Here is a 17,630-nt window from a genome sequence, read left to right as displayed (position 1 = left end):
TTTTTTTTTTTTTATCTTTTTTTTTTTTTTTAATTCAAAATTTTAGCACAGGATTGGATGTTTTGGACAGGTTTGGACTAGTTTTGACTTAAAGTCACTCTAGGTCTGCCCTCATATCCCCTGGCCACGAATCTGGAGGCTGCAGAAGAGGCAGTCCTGCTTCACTGCGATGTGCATCTTCTTGCTTCATCAAATGACCGCCAGGACTGTGTGGTCCTGTTTGCAGAGGCATGGGCCAAATTGTGCCCCCTTGGTACATTCCCAGTGAGCGGGCAGAGCCTCCAGCTACAGAGGGCTAAACTGCTTCTTTCACAGTTTATTCCTCTCCCTTCCTGGGAGCTCATCCCTTCAGCTGCCAGGGTGAGGAGGATTGTAAATGGGAAACTGTTTTACCCTGTGCTCAATCCAAAGCTGTCCATGTACAAGTGAATCCTTCTATTGAAGACTCTGGACTGCTGTCAGACTTCCAACTAACCGTGTCAGAAGAGTTCTGCTCTGTTCACCCAAACTGCTTTGGATATCATTCCAGTTTAGTAGGACAGAAGATTACCCTGGTACGATAAGCAATTCTTCCTATAAAGAGGCTAACCCTTGTCCTCCTTGCCAAAGCAAACATTCTTACAAAGGCAGTGGTGTTACTCAATAAAATTGCTCAATAAAATTTTCTTCCATATCGTTCTATAGCGAATATGTTACCTCAATATTTCTTACCTCCTTATAATATGTATTTATTATATTTATTTGATTGGCATATAGGAATAAGAGAAAATCCCTCCTCTGGCTCTGTACCTACATATCTGTTAGGCAGCAATTAAACGGTCGTTTGAAACAGAACATCAAAAAAAACCCCCAAACACCTAAAAACAAAACCCAAAAAAAACCCAAGAAACCCCAAACCCAAACTGAAAAACTTGCTTGTTTAAAACGTTCCAAGGTACAATCAATTTAGAAAGGTAATGAATAAATGTAATGAATAAAAACATTACCCAGGTTTATTTTAATGCTAAGTTTTACTTCAATGTTATTTACAAGAGAGACAGAGGGAATCTTATATACATATATGTAAAATCCACACTTTAATTATAAAAAAAATTGCAAAAGAAAGGACGCTTTTACAGATTGGATAACACGGGAAAAGGCCATATCCTTGTGGGTGTTTTTTGTTGTTGTTGTTTGTGTTGTTTTTGGTTTGAGTTTGTTGGGTTTTGTTTTTTTTTTTTAATCTTTTTCCCTCTCCCACTCCCCTACTTCCCCCAGGGGAGATCACCCTCGAAATGTCTACAAGTTCGCTGTAGCAAATGTGCGGTAAGTCGCGGAGGAGAACCGCTTCGGTCCGGGCCGGTCCTGGGCTGGATAAGGGCGCTGCCGGCGCAGGCACGGCGGGAGCCCCGCCCGGGCACCGGGACCCGGACAGGGCAAGGAAGGGTCCGGCGGGCGGGGCGCGGACAGGGGCAATTTGTTTCAGATTAAACGGGAACATCTCTGACCTAACAAGCGGCTGGGGTCGCCCGCGTTTGTCATTACAATCTGCCCTCGACGGCGCGGAGAGAGGGCAGGATCAAAGCATTCCTCCGGGGAAATTGCGCCCGGAGTTGCCGTTTGGTTAGCCTGCCCTAACCTCGCTAATAAATTTCTCCGGGGGAAGGGAGGGCTGGGGAGGCCAGGCGCGGGGGACTGCGGCACTTGCAGCTGCACCTGCCCGCAGAGCCACGATGCAATGCAGGATCGAGCGCTGGGCGCCCCGAGGCCGCTAGCCGCTAGCCTTCGGGCGAGGCGAGCGTGCAGAGCCCCGGGGCTGATCCTCCGCCCCTCGGGAAAGGGCATTGCTGAAAGAGGTACAGCTCCCGCCGCCGCCTGCGAGGCCTGAGGACCCATCCACGGCCCCCAGCGGGGTCTGGCACACCCGTACCCCGACTTGGGCAGCGCGGGGCGGGTGAGGGAATGGCGAGAGGGCGCGGCGGAGGCGCTGAAGGAGCCCCGGAGCACCTCAGCAGCCCTGGCCGTGGGTCTCGGGCCCGGGCCCCGCAGGCACCAGCGGGCAGCTGTGCTGGGAAGGCTATGCGGGGCAGGTGGATGCACAGCTGAGCATCGCGGGCTTCAAAGGGTCCTCTCGAGTGGAAATCAGCACCTTTCCCAGCACGGCACTGCGCGCATCTGCCCGTGCCAGCTCACAGCCGGCTGACACCGCGGACCAAAGCGGAGGACTGAGTTCGAGAGACAGTGCCGTAGATCGCTTTCTGACTTCTCCCGCGGGTGCGTCCCTCCAGAGGACGGCAGAGACACCTCTACTTCCAAACGGGAGAGAGACGAGTGCCTGAAGGGGAACTCAAAAGCGCTGCGGAGCAGAGCGCAAACAACAGGAGCAGAAGAAAGTTACACAAACACGCTTTAAAATCGTGGCTGGGTTTCACAGCTCCCTGTGGATAAAGTAAACAGGAGGCGAACTGTTTTGTAATTTACTCCAGCGGACCGCAGAATCGTACTTTGTAATTTGGTGTCGGTTTACAGACAAAGGCGACTTCTGTTTCCTAACCTAGCAGGTCCTTTGTCATGCTTGTGCCTTTTAAGAGGGATCCCAAGGGGGAAAGTGGAATTCCTTGGGTATTTGCCTTTTAGTCATGCTTGTAAGTCAAACAGTAGCCGGGTTCTCTTTTGAGATGAATAATACCTGCCGTCGGGGGATGCGCTTCCTTGTCCCCGCTCTCCCGACGGTGCCGCCCGAGGAGGACAAACCTCCCTGGGGACAAGCCCTCCCTCCTTCCTTGCGGGTGCCCGCAGCCCGCGGGGCGAAGGGAAAGGCTGGGGTGCCCTGTCCGGGCTGCACCGGAGCTGGGAGCTCCGGGCGCCGGGTCCCCGCAGGCTCATGCAGCCGCCCGTCTGCGCCACTCGCCCGGTGGCCTTTGTTCCGAAGGCCTGCAAGGGCAGGGTTTATCCGTGCCGAACCGGCGGCCGGCAGCTGGTCCGTATGCTTATCGTGAGTGGATGTCCGTGTTTATTGTACACACGAATACTGTCAGTATTTATTACACACATGCGCTTCTCAGGGAAAGAGCAAAGTATTTTCCCCTTTTAGGAAACTAGTTTCAGCCGTATGTTCTGCATATCGTTAGATTTCGATCAGTACACGCTGGTGGGAAACTAATGTTCTCCCGCATGCGTTTGTTCTTTTCCTTCCTGGGCAAAATCCGTTTAAATGCACCAGTTTTCCCCTGCCCGGTGCTGAACGCGGCCGAGCTGTACTCTGTCCTTTTCTGCTTCCTAGGAATTCCTGTTTTCAGTGGCGGAAGCACTGAAGTCTAGCGTCTCCATAGCACCACTGTGGCTTTGTGGGTCACAATTTCGATCGCTCTCTGATTGGGGAAACCACGGACATTACCCAGCTCCCTAAGAGCAGCCTCGGTCAGGGAGGGGCGGGAACAAGGTTATAAAATAAAGTTATTTAGGGGGAAAACCTCAGTGTCGGTGGAAAACGTTCCTTCTGAAAGGAGGGAATGCTAAAAAATAGACGAGTATTTTTCCTCGCCTTAATACCCGAAAGGTTCTCACCGCGTTTTCCGACTCGGGAAAAAAAGACCATTGCCACGCGTAGCTTCCACTAGCGGGTCAAGTAACGGGAACGACCGCAAACGAAAAATACTGTGGCTGTTCGAGGTTTTTAAACCCTCATCCCCGGCCCGCTCCTCAGGCAGAAGGACGCCGCTCGCCTGCAGAGCGGGTTTCTTAGCTGTCACCATCACGAGCGCTACCGTCTGTTCTCGCAGTCCTTTTTCTCCCCGGAATAAAAGCTCACCACCACCCATCGCCCACTCCCGCCTCCACTCCGCGCCCGCACCCACGAGCGGCCGGCGGGCACACGCGCAGGGGGCGGGGCTGGGCGGCGCGGACCAATCGGAGCGGCGGCTGTCCGGCGGGCGCCCAATGGGCGGCGCGGCGGGCGCTGATATCGCGGCGGGCGGCGCGGCGGGCGCTGAGACCGCGACGGGCGGCGCGGCGGGCGCTACTCCGTACCATCCCCATCGCCGGTCCGGCCAGCGCGCATCCACAGCCACGCAGCACGGCCGCCCCGCCACCCGGCCATCCCCCCGACGGCGCAGGGTCTCGGCTGTCGCGGAGCCTTAAGCCCCAGGTGCGGGGATCGGGAGTTCCTTGTCTCCGGGCGGTCTGGGGCAGCGGCGCCTTGCGAACTGCGAGGAGCTGAGGGGTTGCGTGCTTCCTGCACCATCTGCCTTTGGTAAGTGCGGTGTGCAGAAGCAAGGACAGGGAGGTCGTGTGGGAGCAGGTGTAGGTCTGAATATGCAGCCTCCGCCGGTAGCTCTAGGAGCTCATACTGCCTTTGCTTGCTGGGGTGGACAGCGGCGATGTGTGAAGTCCAGCTGTCCTCTGCCTGTTTCCCAAGTTTGAACGCAGCTGGCAGGAGGGTTCTCGGGATCCTGTAATAAGCAGGACCCTGTTAAGACCGGACAGCGCGGGGCACTGCCCTGGGACGGCTCCTCCCGCATCCTTCGCTGCAGGAGATGCGCTCCTGCCTCGGCGGGCTGTCACAATTCCCCATAAGCCGGGGTGGGAAGGAGGGAGGGGGAGAGGGAGGCGTCCGTCGTGGCTAAACTGGGTCCCGCGTGGCTCGTTCGCAAGAGAGCGGAGTTGACGCCAAGGGGAAAGACGACATGCCAGACGGGCTCTGCCGTGACTTCCCGACTCGGGCGCAGCTCGGCGGGGCTGCAGGCGGGCACCTCGGAAGCCGGGCGTGCTCCGGCTGCCGTTCTGCGCGGGGGCGGGAGGCCTGACCCCTCTCTTGTAGCTGCGCCGCTGAGGAGCCATGGCTGAAGAACGCGCCGGCGCCGACTGGGAGATCGACGTGGAGAGCCTGGAAGGGGAGCCGGACGAGGCACCCGGTGCTCTGCGCGGCAGCACCGGCCCGGAGGAGGAAGAGGAGGAGGAGGAAGGCGAGGAGGCGGCGGCGGCGGCTCCGCGGCGGGGCGAACCGCGGAAGCTGAGCCGCACTCCCAAGTGTGCCCGGTGCCGCAATCACGGCGTGGTGTCGTGGCTGAAGGGACACAAGCGGTTCTGCCGCTGGCGCGACTGCCAGTGCGCCAATTGCCTGCTGGTGGTGGAGCGGCAGCGCGTCATGGCCGCCCAGGTGGCGCTCCGACGGCAGCAGGCCACCGAGGTGAGCGGGCACGGCACGGGGCGGGACGGGACCGGGCGGCACGGGCGGCCCCGGTCTGACAGCGCTATCCCATCACTCTCTTAGGACAAGAAGGGGCTGACGGGGAAGCAGGCAAGTCTGGAGCGCAAAGCCGTCTACCAGAGGCACGTCCGAACGCCCAGCCTCTTGGCCAAGAGCATCCTGGAAGGTAAGAGCATCCTCTGCCCCTCCACGGCTTCCCCCAGCCCCCTGGCAGCGGGGAAATCCCCGCACCTCCCATCCGAGGCGCCCCGTGAAGTGCAGCGAAATTGCCCGAAATCGGCGTTAAAGCGCTCCCCGCTGCCAGCGGCGGGCGGGCGACGGAGGCTCCAGCCCTTCGAGGCTGGAATCGGTGTGGCAGAAATTCAGTTCCTTGCCCCCTCCGTCCAGAATAATGCCTGAAATGCTAGCAAAGGTAGTTTGAAATTTGAGAGTTACTGTTACAAGCTGGCAGTCTTTTTACACGGCTGCCCAGCAGCGTTTTGCAGCACAAGGGTAATTTATTCACAGGGTAGTTTATTCGCGGGTGTGTTAATCAGCAAACGAGTAAGTTGAGTAATTTTTTTTTTTAATCTGAATGCCTAACACAGCAATGCGGTTTGTGGCATTATCAGTAGTAAGCTCTGCAAAATAAGGTGATTAATTTTTTACACTGTCGAAAATATTAACTATGGAAGAATGATATTTTAGAGATCGGTATTTTAGTGAAAGGGTGTATTTCTTTCCCCACATCCGTTTGGGATTGTGCACATATTTATTCCTATGTTTGCTTTAATTACTTTCCAAACCATATCCCTATAAATCACTGTACTTCTCAATTAAATTTTTTTTCTGAAATAGAAAGCTTTTTTCTTTGTGTATTCAAGCTCAATTAATATTTAGTCCTTTTAGAAACCTCTAATTTGCGTCTACAGTTATTTCTTTTGAAAACTATTCTGTATTCTTTCCTCTAATCTATCTTAACTGTCTTCTTCTTTTCTCCTAGTTCTCCTTGGAATTTTCTACCATCTCTAGCAATGTGTACATAGTGATTCATCTTTAGAAAATAGAAAAGACACCAGCTGTAGATATAGGTATCTTCCTTTGAAAAGGGGAAAGGTGTATGAGAGGAATGGGGGTGCAAACAGGAAAAATCCTGTTCTCCTGACTCATGTAAATAGTTTCATTAATTCAATGGAATTACTTGTCTGGGTAGAGCAAACAGGATTGGACCCTATCTGTTATATTAAATTAAGCCAAAGAGCTTGGTAATTGAATGTGCTGGAAACTGAATTTCTATGTTTTATTGAAGTTCTAGTTCAGAAGAAATAAAATAATTGAATGCTTTCCATATGTGGGAAAAAAAATTGTCATTAAAAATGAATGGTTATCTTTCTCCTTAAGACTCATGATGGAATACCAGTCATAACACGCAGTTGGGCTTTCCTTTTTTTTTTTTTTTTATTTATTTTTTTTCTTCTTCTTCCTCGATCTGTTTGTCTGGAACTACTTCTAAAAAAGCTACCAATTAATTGGCTTTGAGGGATACTACACATGTCAAAAAAGCTGGGCTTGCTTATCTGCAGTGAGGGGCTGAATGTGCCTGGCTGCTCAGCCTTTGTCTCATGGTGGGGGAGCTGATGGTAACCAGGGTCTGTGGCAAGAGCACAGTGCTTGGCGGGACTGGCTCAGGGAGCTGTTGTACAAGCACAGCTTTAATGTTTTTATGAAGTGGCTTAATTCCTAATGCTGCTTTGTTGTTTTAGGTTACCGTCCTATTCCAACAGACTCTTACCTGGGAGGGAATTCACCCTTGCCACCTCCTGTAAGTGACAGGATGAGAAAGAGACGGGCTTTTGCTGATAAGGAGTTGGAAAACATTATGCTAGAGAGAGAGTATAAAGAGAGAGATATGATGGAAGCTACACAAGCAGCTGCCCTTTTTCTCCCTAACCGTATGGTGCGTGGAGCTGAATACAATTCATATAAAACAGCCTTCAACACTACTCAAGTTGATAATCCAAACAAGGAATTTTCCAGTTTTTTACCAACCTGCCTTGATCTAACGATGCAGTATTCAGGACCTAGCAACATGGAACTAATTTCTTCGAATGTCAGTGTAGCTACTACCTACAGGCAGTATCCCCTGCCTTCTAGGTTCTTAGTGTGGCCAAAATGTGGCCCCATTAGTGACGCTCTCCTCTACCAGCAGTGCCTGTTAAATGCTACTGCTGTCCAAGCTCTCAAACCTGGAACAGGTTGGGATGCCAAGGTCTCACAAAGTCAGGACTGTCCAAACACTGAGCATGACATCATGCCTCCGAAAGTGGAAAATTCATTTGTTCTGACTCACGCGCGAGACATTCAGCAGTCACGTAATGAAATACTGTGCCTTCATCAGGAAGCTCGTGAGAGGTCAGCTTTCTCTCCTCCAAAGAGAACTTTCTCCCAAATTTCTGATAAGGGTTCTTTGTCTCCTCAGGAGCAGGCATTAAGCAAGATCAGCAAAAACAGCACCAAACCCTCTCCACCACTCAAGTACAGTGCATTTCAGTCACTGTTCCACCAGACATTTCCTGACACTCCAACAGCAGAGTTAAGAATGTCATTTGTGAAGGAGACTTTTGAGGATGCTTCTAAGAAATACAGGGAGTGTGCTGTTAAAGAGAACCAAAAATACAAGTTTACTGTAGATAAATGTGCAAAAGACTTTTTTGGGGCAAAACAGGCCACAACAAAACTTCCAACATCTGAGCCACTGTCATTTTCAGTTGAATCCATCCTTAAACGACCTTCTTCTGCTGTTACTAATGTCTTTGAATGAATAAACTTTACCGTCAGAGTAGGGAGTCTCTAAGCTTTGCTTTCTGCAGAATTGCTCCTGCCTGTCTTATCTCTTAAAAGCTTTTTAAAGATGAATTTCTGCAGTAAATGGTAATGCTTTCTTTTATTTCAAAATGATGTACATATATATGCATGTTTTCTGAAAAACAGATTTAATTTTTTAAAATTGAAACTGCATGTACAGATTGTAAAGTGTTTTTATTTTAAGCAGCCCTTCAAATCATTAAATAAAATGAGTTTACTTGCAAGCATGGAGTGATCTTTCTCGTGTCTCTAGCATCTTGCAGGCAAGTATGGCCTACTTTCAAAATACACTTTTTATTTTATCTGCCGTTATAAATGTACTTTCTACTTAAGTTGCTGGAGTAAGCAGTCATTTCTCCTGTGAACCTCCAGTAACTACAAGAAGTAACAACAGTTCATGTAGACTAGTGTGAATTCACAAGACTTTTTATATATGTAAGTGAGGTTTGGATCTGATTCCATATACCTTTCTTATTCTGAAGGGGGAGAGCAGGCTAGCACAAAAGACTAGTCTATTCCACACCTTTCTGTAAAACTTCTGTTACTAAAGTGGGAGAGTTACTAGATTGGTTTTTGAGGGGAATGACTCTAATGAGCTTTTGATAAATAAGTCAGCATTTTTTGAAATGCAGTTTTTGAATAAAATGTCTACTTTTTACAATTAGTTTTTCTTTTTTTTTTTAATGTTCAATTCACTTTACTTTGAATTTCTATCCCCATGAATATTTCCCTTCTGAGAACATTTCACTTTTGACCGGCAAGAGCCTGAGATTCTTGTTTTGTAATAATTGAAATTACCTTCAGGCTGTAAAAATGATGCACAGAATCATTACTGCTAACAAGAAAACAAATAGTGGTCTCTCAGTTTTTTAATCCCGTATCTGTGTGTAGGGATAGAAAATAAAGGTAGAAATAAAGGAGAATATCCAGCAGAAATTATCTGAGAACTGAAATTGCCTCCGGGTTATGGGAAAAAAAGCATTGCTAGATCCCATTATAACAGAGGTTGAAGCTTTCTAAATTGGTGACTTTGTAAGTTTTTCCCTTTATGTTGCTGCCAGCACATCTAACTAGTGCTAACAGGTAATCCCTTAATTACTTTCCTTCCTTAACATTTTAATCCTGCATACAGTGCTCATCGATTGAAAAGTGTTTATGTTTGTTCTTAATTTTCATAATTTTCTAGGGACAATTTCTGTTCGGTATTTTTGAGCAGAATGTAATTTTTTTCTAATTTTATTACACTCCCTGCGCTGGTTAAGTGCTTATTTTGCTTGTAAATTCCAGGTTATGTGACTAAGTCATCTAAGTGTTTAGTGTTACTGTTGGGAGTGGTGTTACAGAAAACCAGGACCCTTTCTGTGTACAGGAGGAGTCATCTGTCCTGAGTGTTTTTCTAAGCCAGTTTGTTAAAGCAGCAGACAGGTTAGAGAAAACACATTTTTCATAGTGTGTAAATTTTTGCATAGCACATCTTACAAAGCTCACAAAAACTTTATGTCAGGAATGTAAAAAAAGTTGTTATTTAAAAGAATCTTGGGCACTGGCTAAAGTTTCACTTTTCAAAATAATTCATACCAATATTTTCTTAGTGAAAAATAGGTTTCAAATGCAGTGAGATGCTTTTAATTTTTTCAATCTGCTCTTTATCCAGTTGCCATTAGAGGGAGTTTTAACTTGCTTGAGCTGAATCAGCTTGTAAATCTGTTTAGCAGCCAGACCAAGTTAAGCAGCTTTTAGCTGGAATAAATGGAGAGATACTCTTCATAATTTCTATCTTTCACCACTGTTTCCTTCTTTGGCTTTGTTGAACATTGAATGTTAGAAGCAGTTTTACTTAAGCAGGACTTCCTTTGTTTTTAAAAATCTGATTTGTTTTGTTTTTTGAGCTGCTGGTATAAACTCAGATCACAGATGAAAGAAAGTTCAAGAATCTATATACTGAACCAATATCAGATACTGGAACTAGTCCCACCTAAATATTTTTTCTGCTTGACAATGTGTGTGCCTACCATTGTCCAATTTTACATCTGAAATCTTTTTCTGGGCAATCACTTGTCTTTATTCATCTCCTAATAAAAAAGACCAGAAAACCAAAGCCCTCTGACAGACTGGTACCTCTTGACCTTTTTAAGAAAAAAAATAAGTGAAAAAAATTAAAATCCTGAACATATACCTGAAATAAGCATTTGTATTTCTAAATATATATTGATATTCACATGTACACACACGTCAAAGTTTAACCCCAGCTGGCAAGCATGTACCATGCAGCTGCTCATGCCCCCACCCTCTCCACAGTGGAGAGAAGAATCAGAAAAAACCGCATAAAACTTGGTTCAGGTAAGAACAGTTTAATAATTGAAACAAAATAAAATGTATTAGTAGTAACAACACCAACAGCTATTCTGTAATAGTTGTAATGTTGTAGCAATGAAAAGGAGAGAGACAGAGGAATGAAACTGAAGAGAGAGAAGTGATGTACAATACAATTGCTTACCACCCACTCTCCAATACCCAGCTCCTTCCCCAGAAAAGATCAGCCACTGGGCTTGAGATTCTGTGGTGTGGAATGTCCCTTTGGCAGTTCGGGTCAGTCATCCAGGCCGTGCACCTTCATCGATTCTCGTGTGCCTGCTCAGTGCCAGAGCATGAGACACCAACAAGTTCTTGACTTTGGGGAAGAAAACTGAGCAAAACCTGCAACATCGGTGTGTTATCAACATTATTCTCATACTAAAATCAGAATGCTGTACCAGCTCCTGAGAAGAAAATTAACTCCATCTCCCCAGCCAAACCCAGGATAGCACACTGATAAATATATATGTGTGTCCCAGATTTTTTACTCAAATCCCAGTCATCAGGAGAGGAGTGACATTTCTATTACTAAATGAAAAAACTGAGATGAAACTTGGACAAATTGCTTCGATAACAAGCAAATGTCACAGGAGTCAGCATTTCTTACAGTCACTTGCTCATGTCTTGCTACAGTTCCGTTACATCACCCTGTACTTAAATTTCCTTTTCTTTCATAGACCCTGGGCCCTACTTCTCATTCATCTTGAAAGTTTGTTGCATTCCTATTTTTTTTTTTCCCTTTCCTTTATTAAAAGTGTGTAAAAAGTCTATTACTCATGGGGAGGATGGCTAGTAGGTTGAGCAAGATAGCACATACTTAGGCAGCATATGATTTTCCTCACACAGTTTTACAGTGGTTGTATAGCATTCTTTAAGCCATAAGCTTCTCTAGAGCAGAAGTAGTCAAGTGTCCACTTCTGCTGGTGCAGCTGTCCCTCCTCTCCTGGAAAAGAGGTGAAGGCATTGCTCTGAAATTGTCTAGCACTTACTGCAAGCCACTGTCTTGCAGCAGTAAGTCAGCTGGTAAAATATCTTATGGTCCCCATGCTCTCTGCTTCTTCAATACAATTTCTATGGCATTTTTGGGTGTGTGGATGTCTGTATCTCCTGTACAGTGCAACAGGCTTGAGTACAAGATTCACATTTCTGTTGTAGTTACGGGTGTCAGGTTGCATTTCTCTACTGATGCCCTTTTGGCTTCTAGCTCACAGCTTTTTTCATGTGGTGGTAAAACATGCCTCCTGGGAAGTTCAGCTTTTTGGGTTTGGACATTAGGGCAAGAACCTCTGCTGGCTGTGGAGCACAAAACAGCTGTGGAAAGTATTACTAAGAACAATTATTCACTAGGCCTGCAAAATAGCATGCCTGGGTGATGGCATAATCAGAGAAAACCAACTATTTGTTGGAAGTACAGACAATCTACATGCATGCTGAGACAAAATTTTTTATAGGTGCATAGAGGTGTATAAATGTAGACAACTAGAGGAATTTGGAATTAATAGCACCCTGGCAGTACCTGGCTTATTGCCTGGCCTCCTGGCCCAGGGGAAAGATTCAACAGCAACAGAATTCACAGAATCACTGGGTTGGAAGAGACCTCCAAGATCATCGTGTCCAACCCATGCCCTAACACCAAAAACTGGACCACAGCACCGAGTGCCACACCCAGTCTTTTTTTTAAACACATCCAGGGATGGTGACACCACCATGGGCAGATCACTCCAATACTTTATTACCCTTTCTGTAAAAAAACTTTTTCCAAATATCCAACCTACATTTCCCTTGGTGCAGCTTGAGACTGTGTCCTCCCGTTCTGTCAGTTGCTGCCTGGTGAAAGAGACCAACCCAAGAGACCAAAACTGCCTCTTTCTGCCCTGGCATATTTTGTATAAGAGCAATCCTTGAACATACTCAGTTCTAGAGCTTGACTCCAGATTATTTAAGTGGACTCCTGAAAGTAGATGGCAGTACCCTTTGGCAAGGAAAGCACTTAGCCTTGGTGTTGGTGGTGCTGATGTTAGGCTGCCCTGGGGAGGTAAAGGCAAAGAAACAGCTTTCTGTGGAGCTTGGGCAGGAGTGGGTTCACTGAGAGAAGAGGTAGATTATTGACAGCTGCTGAAGTGACAGTGCTTGCTCCTCAGGAAAACAGCACAGGAAAATAGCAAAAGGGGCTGTGGAAGGTGGGGGGAGAATCCCTGCTCAACAGGGTGGGTTGCCAGCTTTCTGTTGGGTACTGGATTTTCTGAGGTAACTGCACAAGCTCTGATATCTTACACAAAGTCTGTCTTCAAATTGTCTATTGTCTTAGATGTCTTTGAAGCAGCAAGTTGAGATGCTGGGCTTGAGGAAGATCCAGGCAAGATGACTGGATAACCAGACACAAGTCACTCAGCTGATGTCAAGTCTCAAAAGCTTGTGAAATCATCAGATAGAATGAGTTCTGGCCTGAGAATAAGATAGCCCTGTGCTGTCTGCTTGTCCTTCTGCTACAACAAAGACCTTTCTGAGTTTTGCGGTCTGAGCTCTTCATCTCCTTGTGGTCATAATAGCAAGTCACTTTTTGGCCAACTGTAAAGGAACAAGTCCTGGTATAGTTAGCAGCTCTGGAGCTTGAACATTAACGAGAACCCAGCTGTTATTGTTCTGGAATCAGAGAATTTGACATTCTTTATTTAAGTTTCTTTATTTAAGGTGTAAAACAGGGAGGTAGGTTCTCAATTTGACAGCTTGTTTGTATGACCAAGCCTTTCAGTTTCTTGACCAAACAGTTTGCATTCAGCTGACCTTGATGTGAAAGCTGGCACCAGGAGTCATTGCACATGAGGTACAAGATTCCCACTGTGTCACTGAGTTTCTCCTCTGAATTTCTGCTGGTTGAATAAAGTATACATAATAAAGTATACAGAATAAAGTACACATAATGCCTCCTTTAACTCAGATAGTAGTGATCAGTTATTTTCTCTTTGCTTGCTTTGAAACCTGGACCAACTGTGGCTTATGTAAGAAGGGCTGCTGGGGAAGCATGTGGAAATCAGTGCCAGGAATGTCACTGTGACTGGAGAGACAGGAACCAGTTGGTGTTTTATGGGAGGAAGCATCCTTCTTAACAAACAAAACTTCCACAGTGACCAACCCAACAGAAAAACAGAAAAAAAGAGGGGTTCCTCATATTCAGTTATGTTGAGATATGATGCTGGAAGAATTGGAAGAATGAAAAATTACTTTGGAAAAGGGCAATGGTCCTTCCCCCCTTTTCATAAATGCTAATTTCCACCTAAGGAAAAGCAAAAAACTGCATAGGCAAGCCTACAGATACCTACACAGCAGGAGCCCAGTAAGGGTCTTACCCACTTATCCATGCAAAATGGAATCTAGAAATAATTTTAGAAGAGATACAAAGTTTTAGGAATGTTACATTTTACGGTCACACTGTCTGGCTGACACAGCGTCTGCATCTATACCTTACTGCATTTAGTCAAATCTGATCTCAAACTAGTTACTAGATTTTTTACTCATTCTTTCTCAGCTTAGCTGAACAGGAAACAGGCAGGGTGAACTACTACCATGTGTGATATAGTTTCTGTATTCATGCGTCATGTCAGAGCTAATAGTGGCACCCATTACACCCATCCTGGTTTTCATGTACCCATTGTATCTCTTCCATAAGTTGGCCATGGCCAGTCTCCACTTTTTAAAGTCAGACAGAAGGCATGGGTGAACTGTCCACCTTCAGAGATGGCTTGCTTCTGCGTTGTGAAAATTACACTGGACTTCATCTTCTGTGGGAAGATGCTGTAATTAGTCACAGAATGACTGGAAGAGATTTATAAAGATCAGAACTATGTCTATAGGGAGAAAAAACAAAATCTTAGTGTAAACTGTATATTGGTAGATCAAATCACTTTTTGGCAATTTTAGATCTGCAGCAGAATGTATGAATGAAAAGCAGAAAAAAAATCTTCAGATCTTACTATATTGGAGATGACAAATGTACAGGAACCTTACACTTCAGCCCACGTGCAAAAACATATTTTATTTAATCCTTCATTTAATTTAGAAGATTTATTTGCCTTTATTATAATTTCAACTGTCCTCCTGTAAAGCAGTACTACTTCCTCTAGTATATCCTCAAACACGTTCAGTAGTTGGAACTAAGTGCTGTGTGACAGAACCACGGGGTAGAGTTGTGGTGGCACTGTGGCTGGATGGCAGCTCTGCAGGCCAGTGCCACTCCTGCCCACAGCAGGTTGCTCAGGGCTACGTTCATATTGGATTATCTTTAAGGATGGACACTCCACGGCCTCCCTAGGCTGCCTGTTCCAGTGTTTGAGCACCTGCACAGGAAAACTTTTTTTTTTTTTTTTTTTTGTTTGGGTGGAATTTTCTGTATTCCAGTGTGTGCCTGTTGTCTTTATTCCTGTCCTGGACACCACTATAAGGTCTGTCTTTTTTCTCCCACTAGATACACAGTGATAAGGTCACCTGAGTCTTCTGCTCTCCAGGTTAGAAAGGCCCAGTTCTCTCATCCTTTCCTGATATCAGAGATGCCCCAGCGCCTTAACAATCTTCAAGGCACCTTTGCTGAACTCACTCCAATATGTCCTTTTGTACTGATGAATCCAGCACTGGACACAGTAATCCAGATGTATCTCACAGGGCTGAGTAGGGAGGAGGGATCAGTTCCTTCCAAGAGCTGGCAACACTGCCAAATACAGACCACCGTGCTCTTGGACATACTTGCCAAAGAGCACACTGCTGTCTTCTGGTCATCTCAGTGTCCACCAGGCCACCCTGACTCAGGTCATGCAATGAAGAACTTGCATTTCCCAATACTTCTGTCATTTTCACTGGAATGAAATAAATTCTTCTTAAATCACTGCATTCTATACTATATTCACAATGAGCACTGATTCTTGCGAGAGCAAGAACAAACTACTTCCTGTGACTTTAATACTTCAGTGTCTGAAAAGAAAGTATGAAAAGGAATAGCTGTGAAATTCTGAAAGCATATCATCAATCATATTGCACACCTAAGCAAACCTGAGTAATTTAAAGGGATGCTAAAACTTCATCCTGGGCTCAAGGTGAGGCAGTTATGTTAGAGCACAACTAAAAATCTTTATGCTAGGGAGTTCCCTCAGCTTCAAGCACAGCGTCCACCACATCTCTCACTGTGCCTTTCCACATTACTCTTCCATAAACTGACAGAGAAAACAGGAGTCAGCCACTTTCAGAGCCTGCTGATGGAGATTTTTCCATCAAAAAGCTTTCGTTTTTTCAGACACTGGATTATCCCCTCCATGCAAAACCACTTGCTTACAAAGCTGCCGTGTCCTGCGTGAGCAGCAAATCTGAACTAACAACTTGCAGATGTAGCAGCAAGGAAGCATGCTCTGCTAGGTATGAAGGCTTTACTCAGAGGCTCTGCAATGCAAAGAAGTGAGAGGAAAAAGGTTTTTGGGATAAAACTCTTCTCGAGTCAATTAAATTACCTGCTCAGAGTTAGAGGAGAGTGGCTTAGGGATTTTGAACTAATGACAATAGAGACTGAAGCCATGGGGCAGTGAGCACTATTTGTAATGATTTAACCTCAAAGCCATGATGGTGTAGCTAACCATAAAGGGGTGTGTGTCTAACAGAGGGTGTGAGCCAGAGGTTATGCTGAGTGCATGATCTTCTGTAATTTATGGCAACTGGTAACAAGTCCGGGCTTACTGAAAGGAAAGTATACATATGTTAACAACTGGATCCTTGTAGCATTGTCTTAATCCAGCTTCTGGTGTTACTCCCAAGCAGTGGGACAGAGCAACTCGGAGTTGTCTTGTTTGTGGGAGCAAGATGGGAAGGTGAAGGGGTACTCTGCAGTGCAGTAATTACAGACAGCTAATCTTTGCACTCCACCATTTCTAACTGCTCACATTTCAGCACTAAAGCACACAATTGGTTGATATGGCTTATTACCATTCCAGCAGACACAAAATAAGTGGAACGTTGGCATGTGTTTTCTTAGCTGATTTTGCTTCAGTTTTTGCTTGGCACTCACTTTGACATCTGAAAATGCAAATCAAGACTTTCTGCAAGACAGACATTGATTGAATCCAGGGTCCCAACGGAAGGTTGGAAGCTGGATCTACCTTTCTTTGAGCTGGATTCTCCGTAACACTACTAATAAAAGTATGGCTTCCTCCTACCATTTTTTCTCCTGGCATGGAGACATAGGTGTGGTGTATCTTCTTTATCCAACATACATACTGCATCTGTGAAACTTGTTGAATTTGTTGTTCTTGAGAATGCTGCTGTCCACAAATGAAATATGTTTCAAAATGAAATGGTCACAATGAATATGTCACAAATGAAATAGTTTCCAAAGCAAAGTAGATGTGAAACTTTTTGGGAAACTGTTAAAATTGTATTTGTTCTCATGTGCTTTCCTGTCATTTTCTCCCATGCAGTTAATCTTATACTTTCCTAAGCTCCTTCCCTTCCTGCCACACATGGTATTTCCTTCTGTCTAGGACATACGTGTGACTCCTCCAATGTAAGTTTTTGGTTCCTTGCCTCTCTTTGCAAGTGGCAGCAGTTGAGTATCAGCTCTACTTGTTCTTAGGACTGGGCTCTTGTGCTACAAAACAGCCTTCCCCAGAGTGGCTTGTAAAGGCTTTCTACAAAGCAACCAGATCAGCATGCTTGTGTGGAAGCTGCAAAACAAACAAGGAATAATAACATATCTCCTACAGCTGCAAAATACCACATGTGGATGAGGATAATCCCTTCATTAGGTTCTGAATACAAAGTCTCACCAGAGAGTATCATAAAACCATGTGATGTCCCTGAATTCTGGGTTTTTCATTTGGACATATGAAGAAACTGAAAAATGTGTAAAATGAAAATCACATGTAAAGTGTAAAGCAGCTCCATAATGCTGGAAGTTGGTAACATCTGAAAGTGAGTAGCAAAACTGACACATAAAGATGTGCTCTGAGCCAATTTACAGCAAAGGGTAAAGATCATACTGCATCTGAGTCAAAACAGGGTAGGTACTACTCCCTAGTGACTGTACATCCAAAGAGTCTCTTGTGTACCGATTATACCAGAAAATGTATGGAATACATTACAATTGTAAATATTCTTCTGACATGTCATTTCAGAAAACACCATGAGAGTGGGATAAAATATAGAGCTCAGTCTTTCAACTTGCAGTCTTAGCCATCCCAATTTCCATTGCTGCCAAAGATGAAGCAGA

At 45.6% G+C, this 17,630-nt stretch overlaps 1 protein-coding gene across 1 annotated transcript; it reads left to right on the top strand.

Moving 5' to 3' along the window:
* The first annotated feature begins 3,982 nt into the window (after positions 1-3,982).
* DMRT2 (doublesex and mab-3 related transcription factor 2) lies at positions 3,983-8,256 on the top strand. The gene is made up of 4 exons (XM_005522764.2): positions 3,983-4,231; positions 4,799-5,167; positions 5,252-5,354; positions 6,931-8,256. The coding sequence occupies exons 2-4, from the start codon at positions 4,817-4,819 to the stop codon at positions 7,986-7,988; spliced, it is 1,512 nt and encodes a 503-aa protein (XP_005522821.2). The 5' UTR covers positions 3,983-4,231; positions 4,799-4,816; the 3' UTR covers positions 7,989-8,256.
* The last annotated feature ends 9,374 nt before the right edge of the window (positions 8,257-17,630 follow it).

The sequence above is a fragment of the Pseudopodoces humilis genome, chromosome 4 (genome assembly GCF_049639895.1).
Source record: "Pseudopodoces humilis isolate 2021_Gansu_Grassland_sample_001 chromosome 4, ASM4963989v1, whole genome shotgun sequence".
In the NCBI taxonomy this organism is placed as follows: Eukaryota; Metazoa; Chordata; class Aves; order Passeriformes; family Paridae; genus Pseudopodoces; species Pseudopodoces humilis.
Note: the sequence above shows the minus strand (reverse complement) of the source record. Positions and strands in the feature narration are given on the sequence as shown.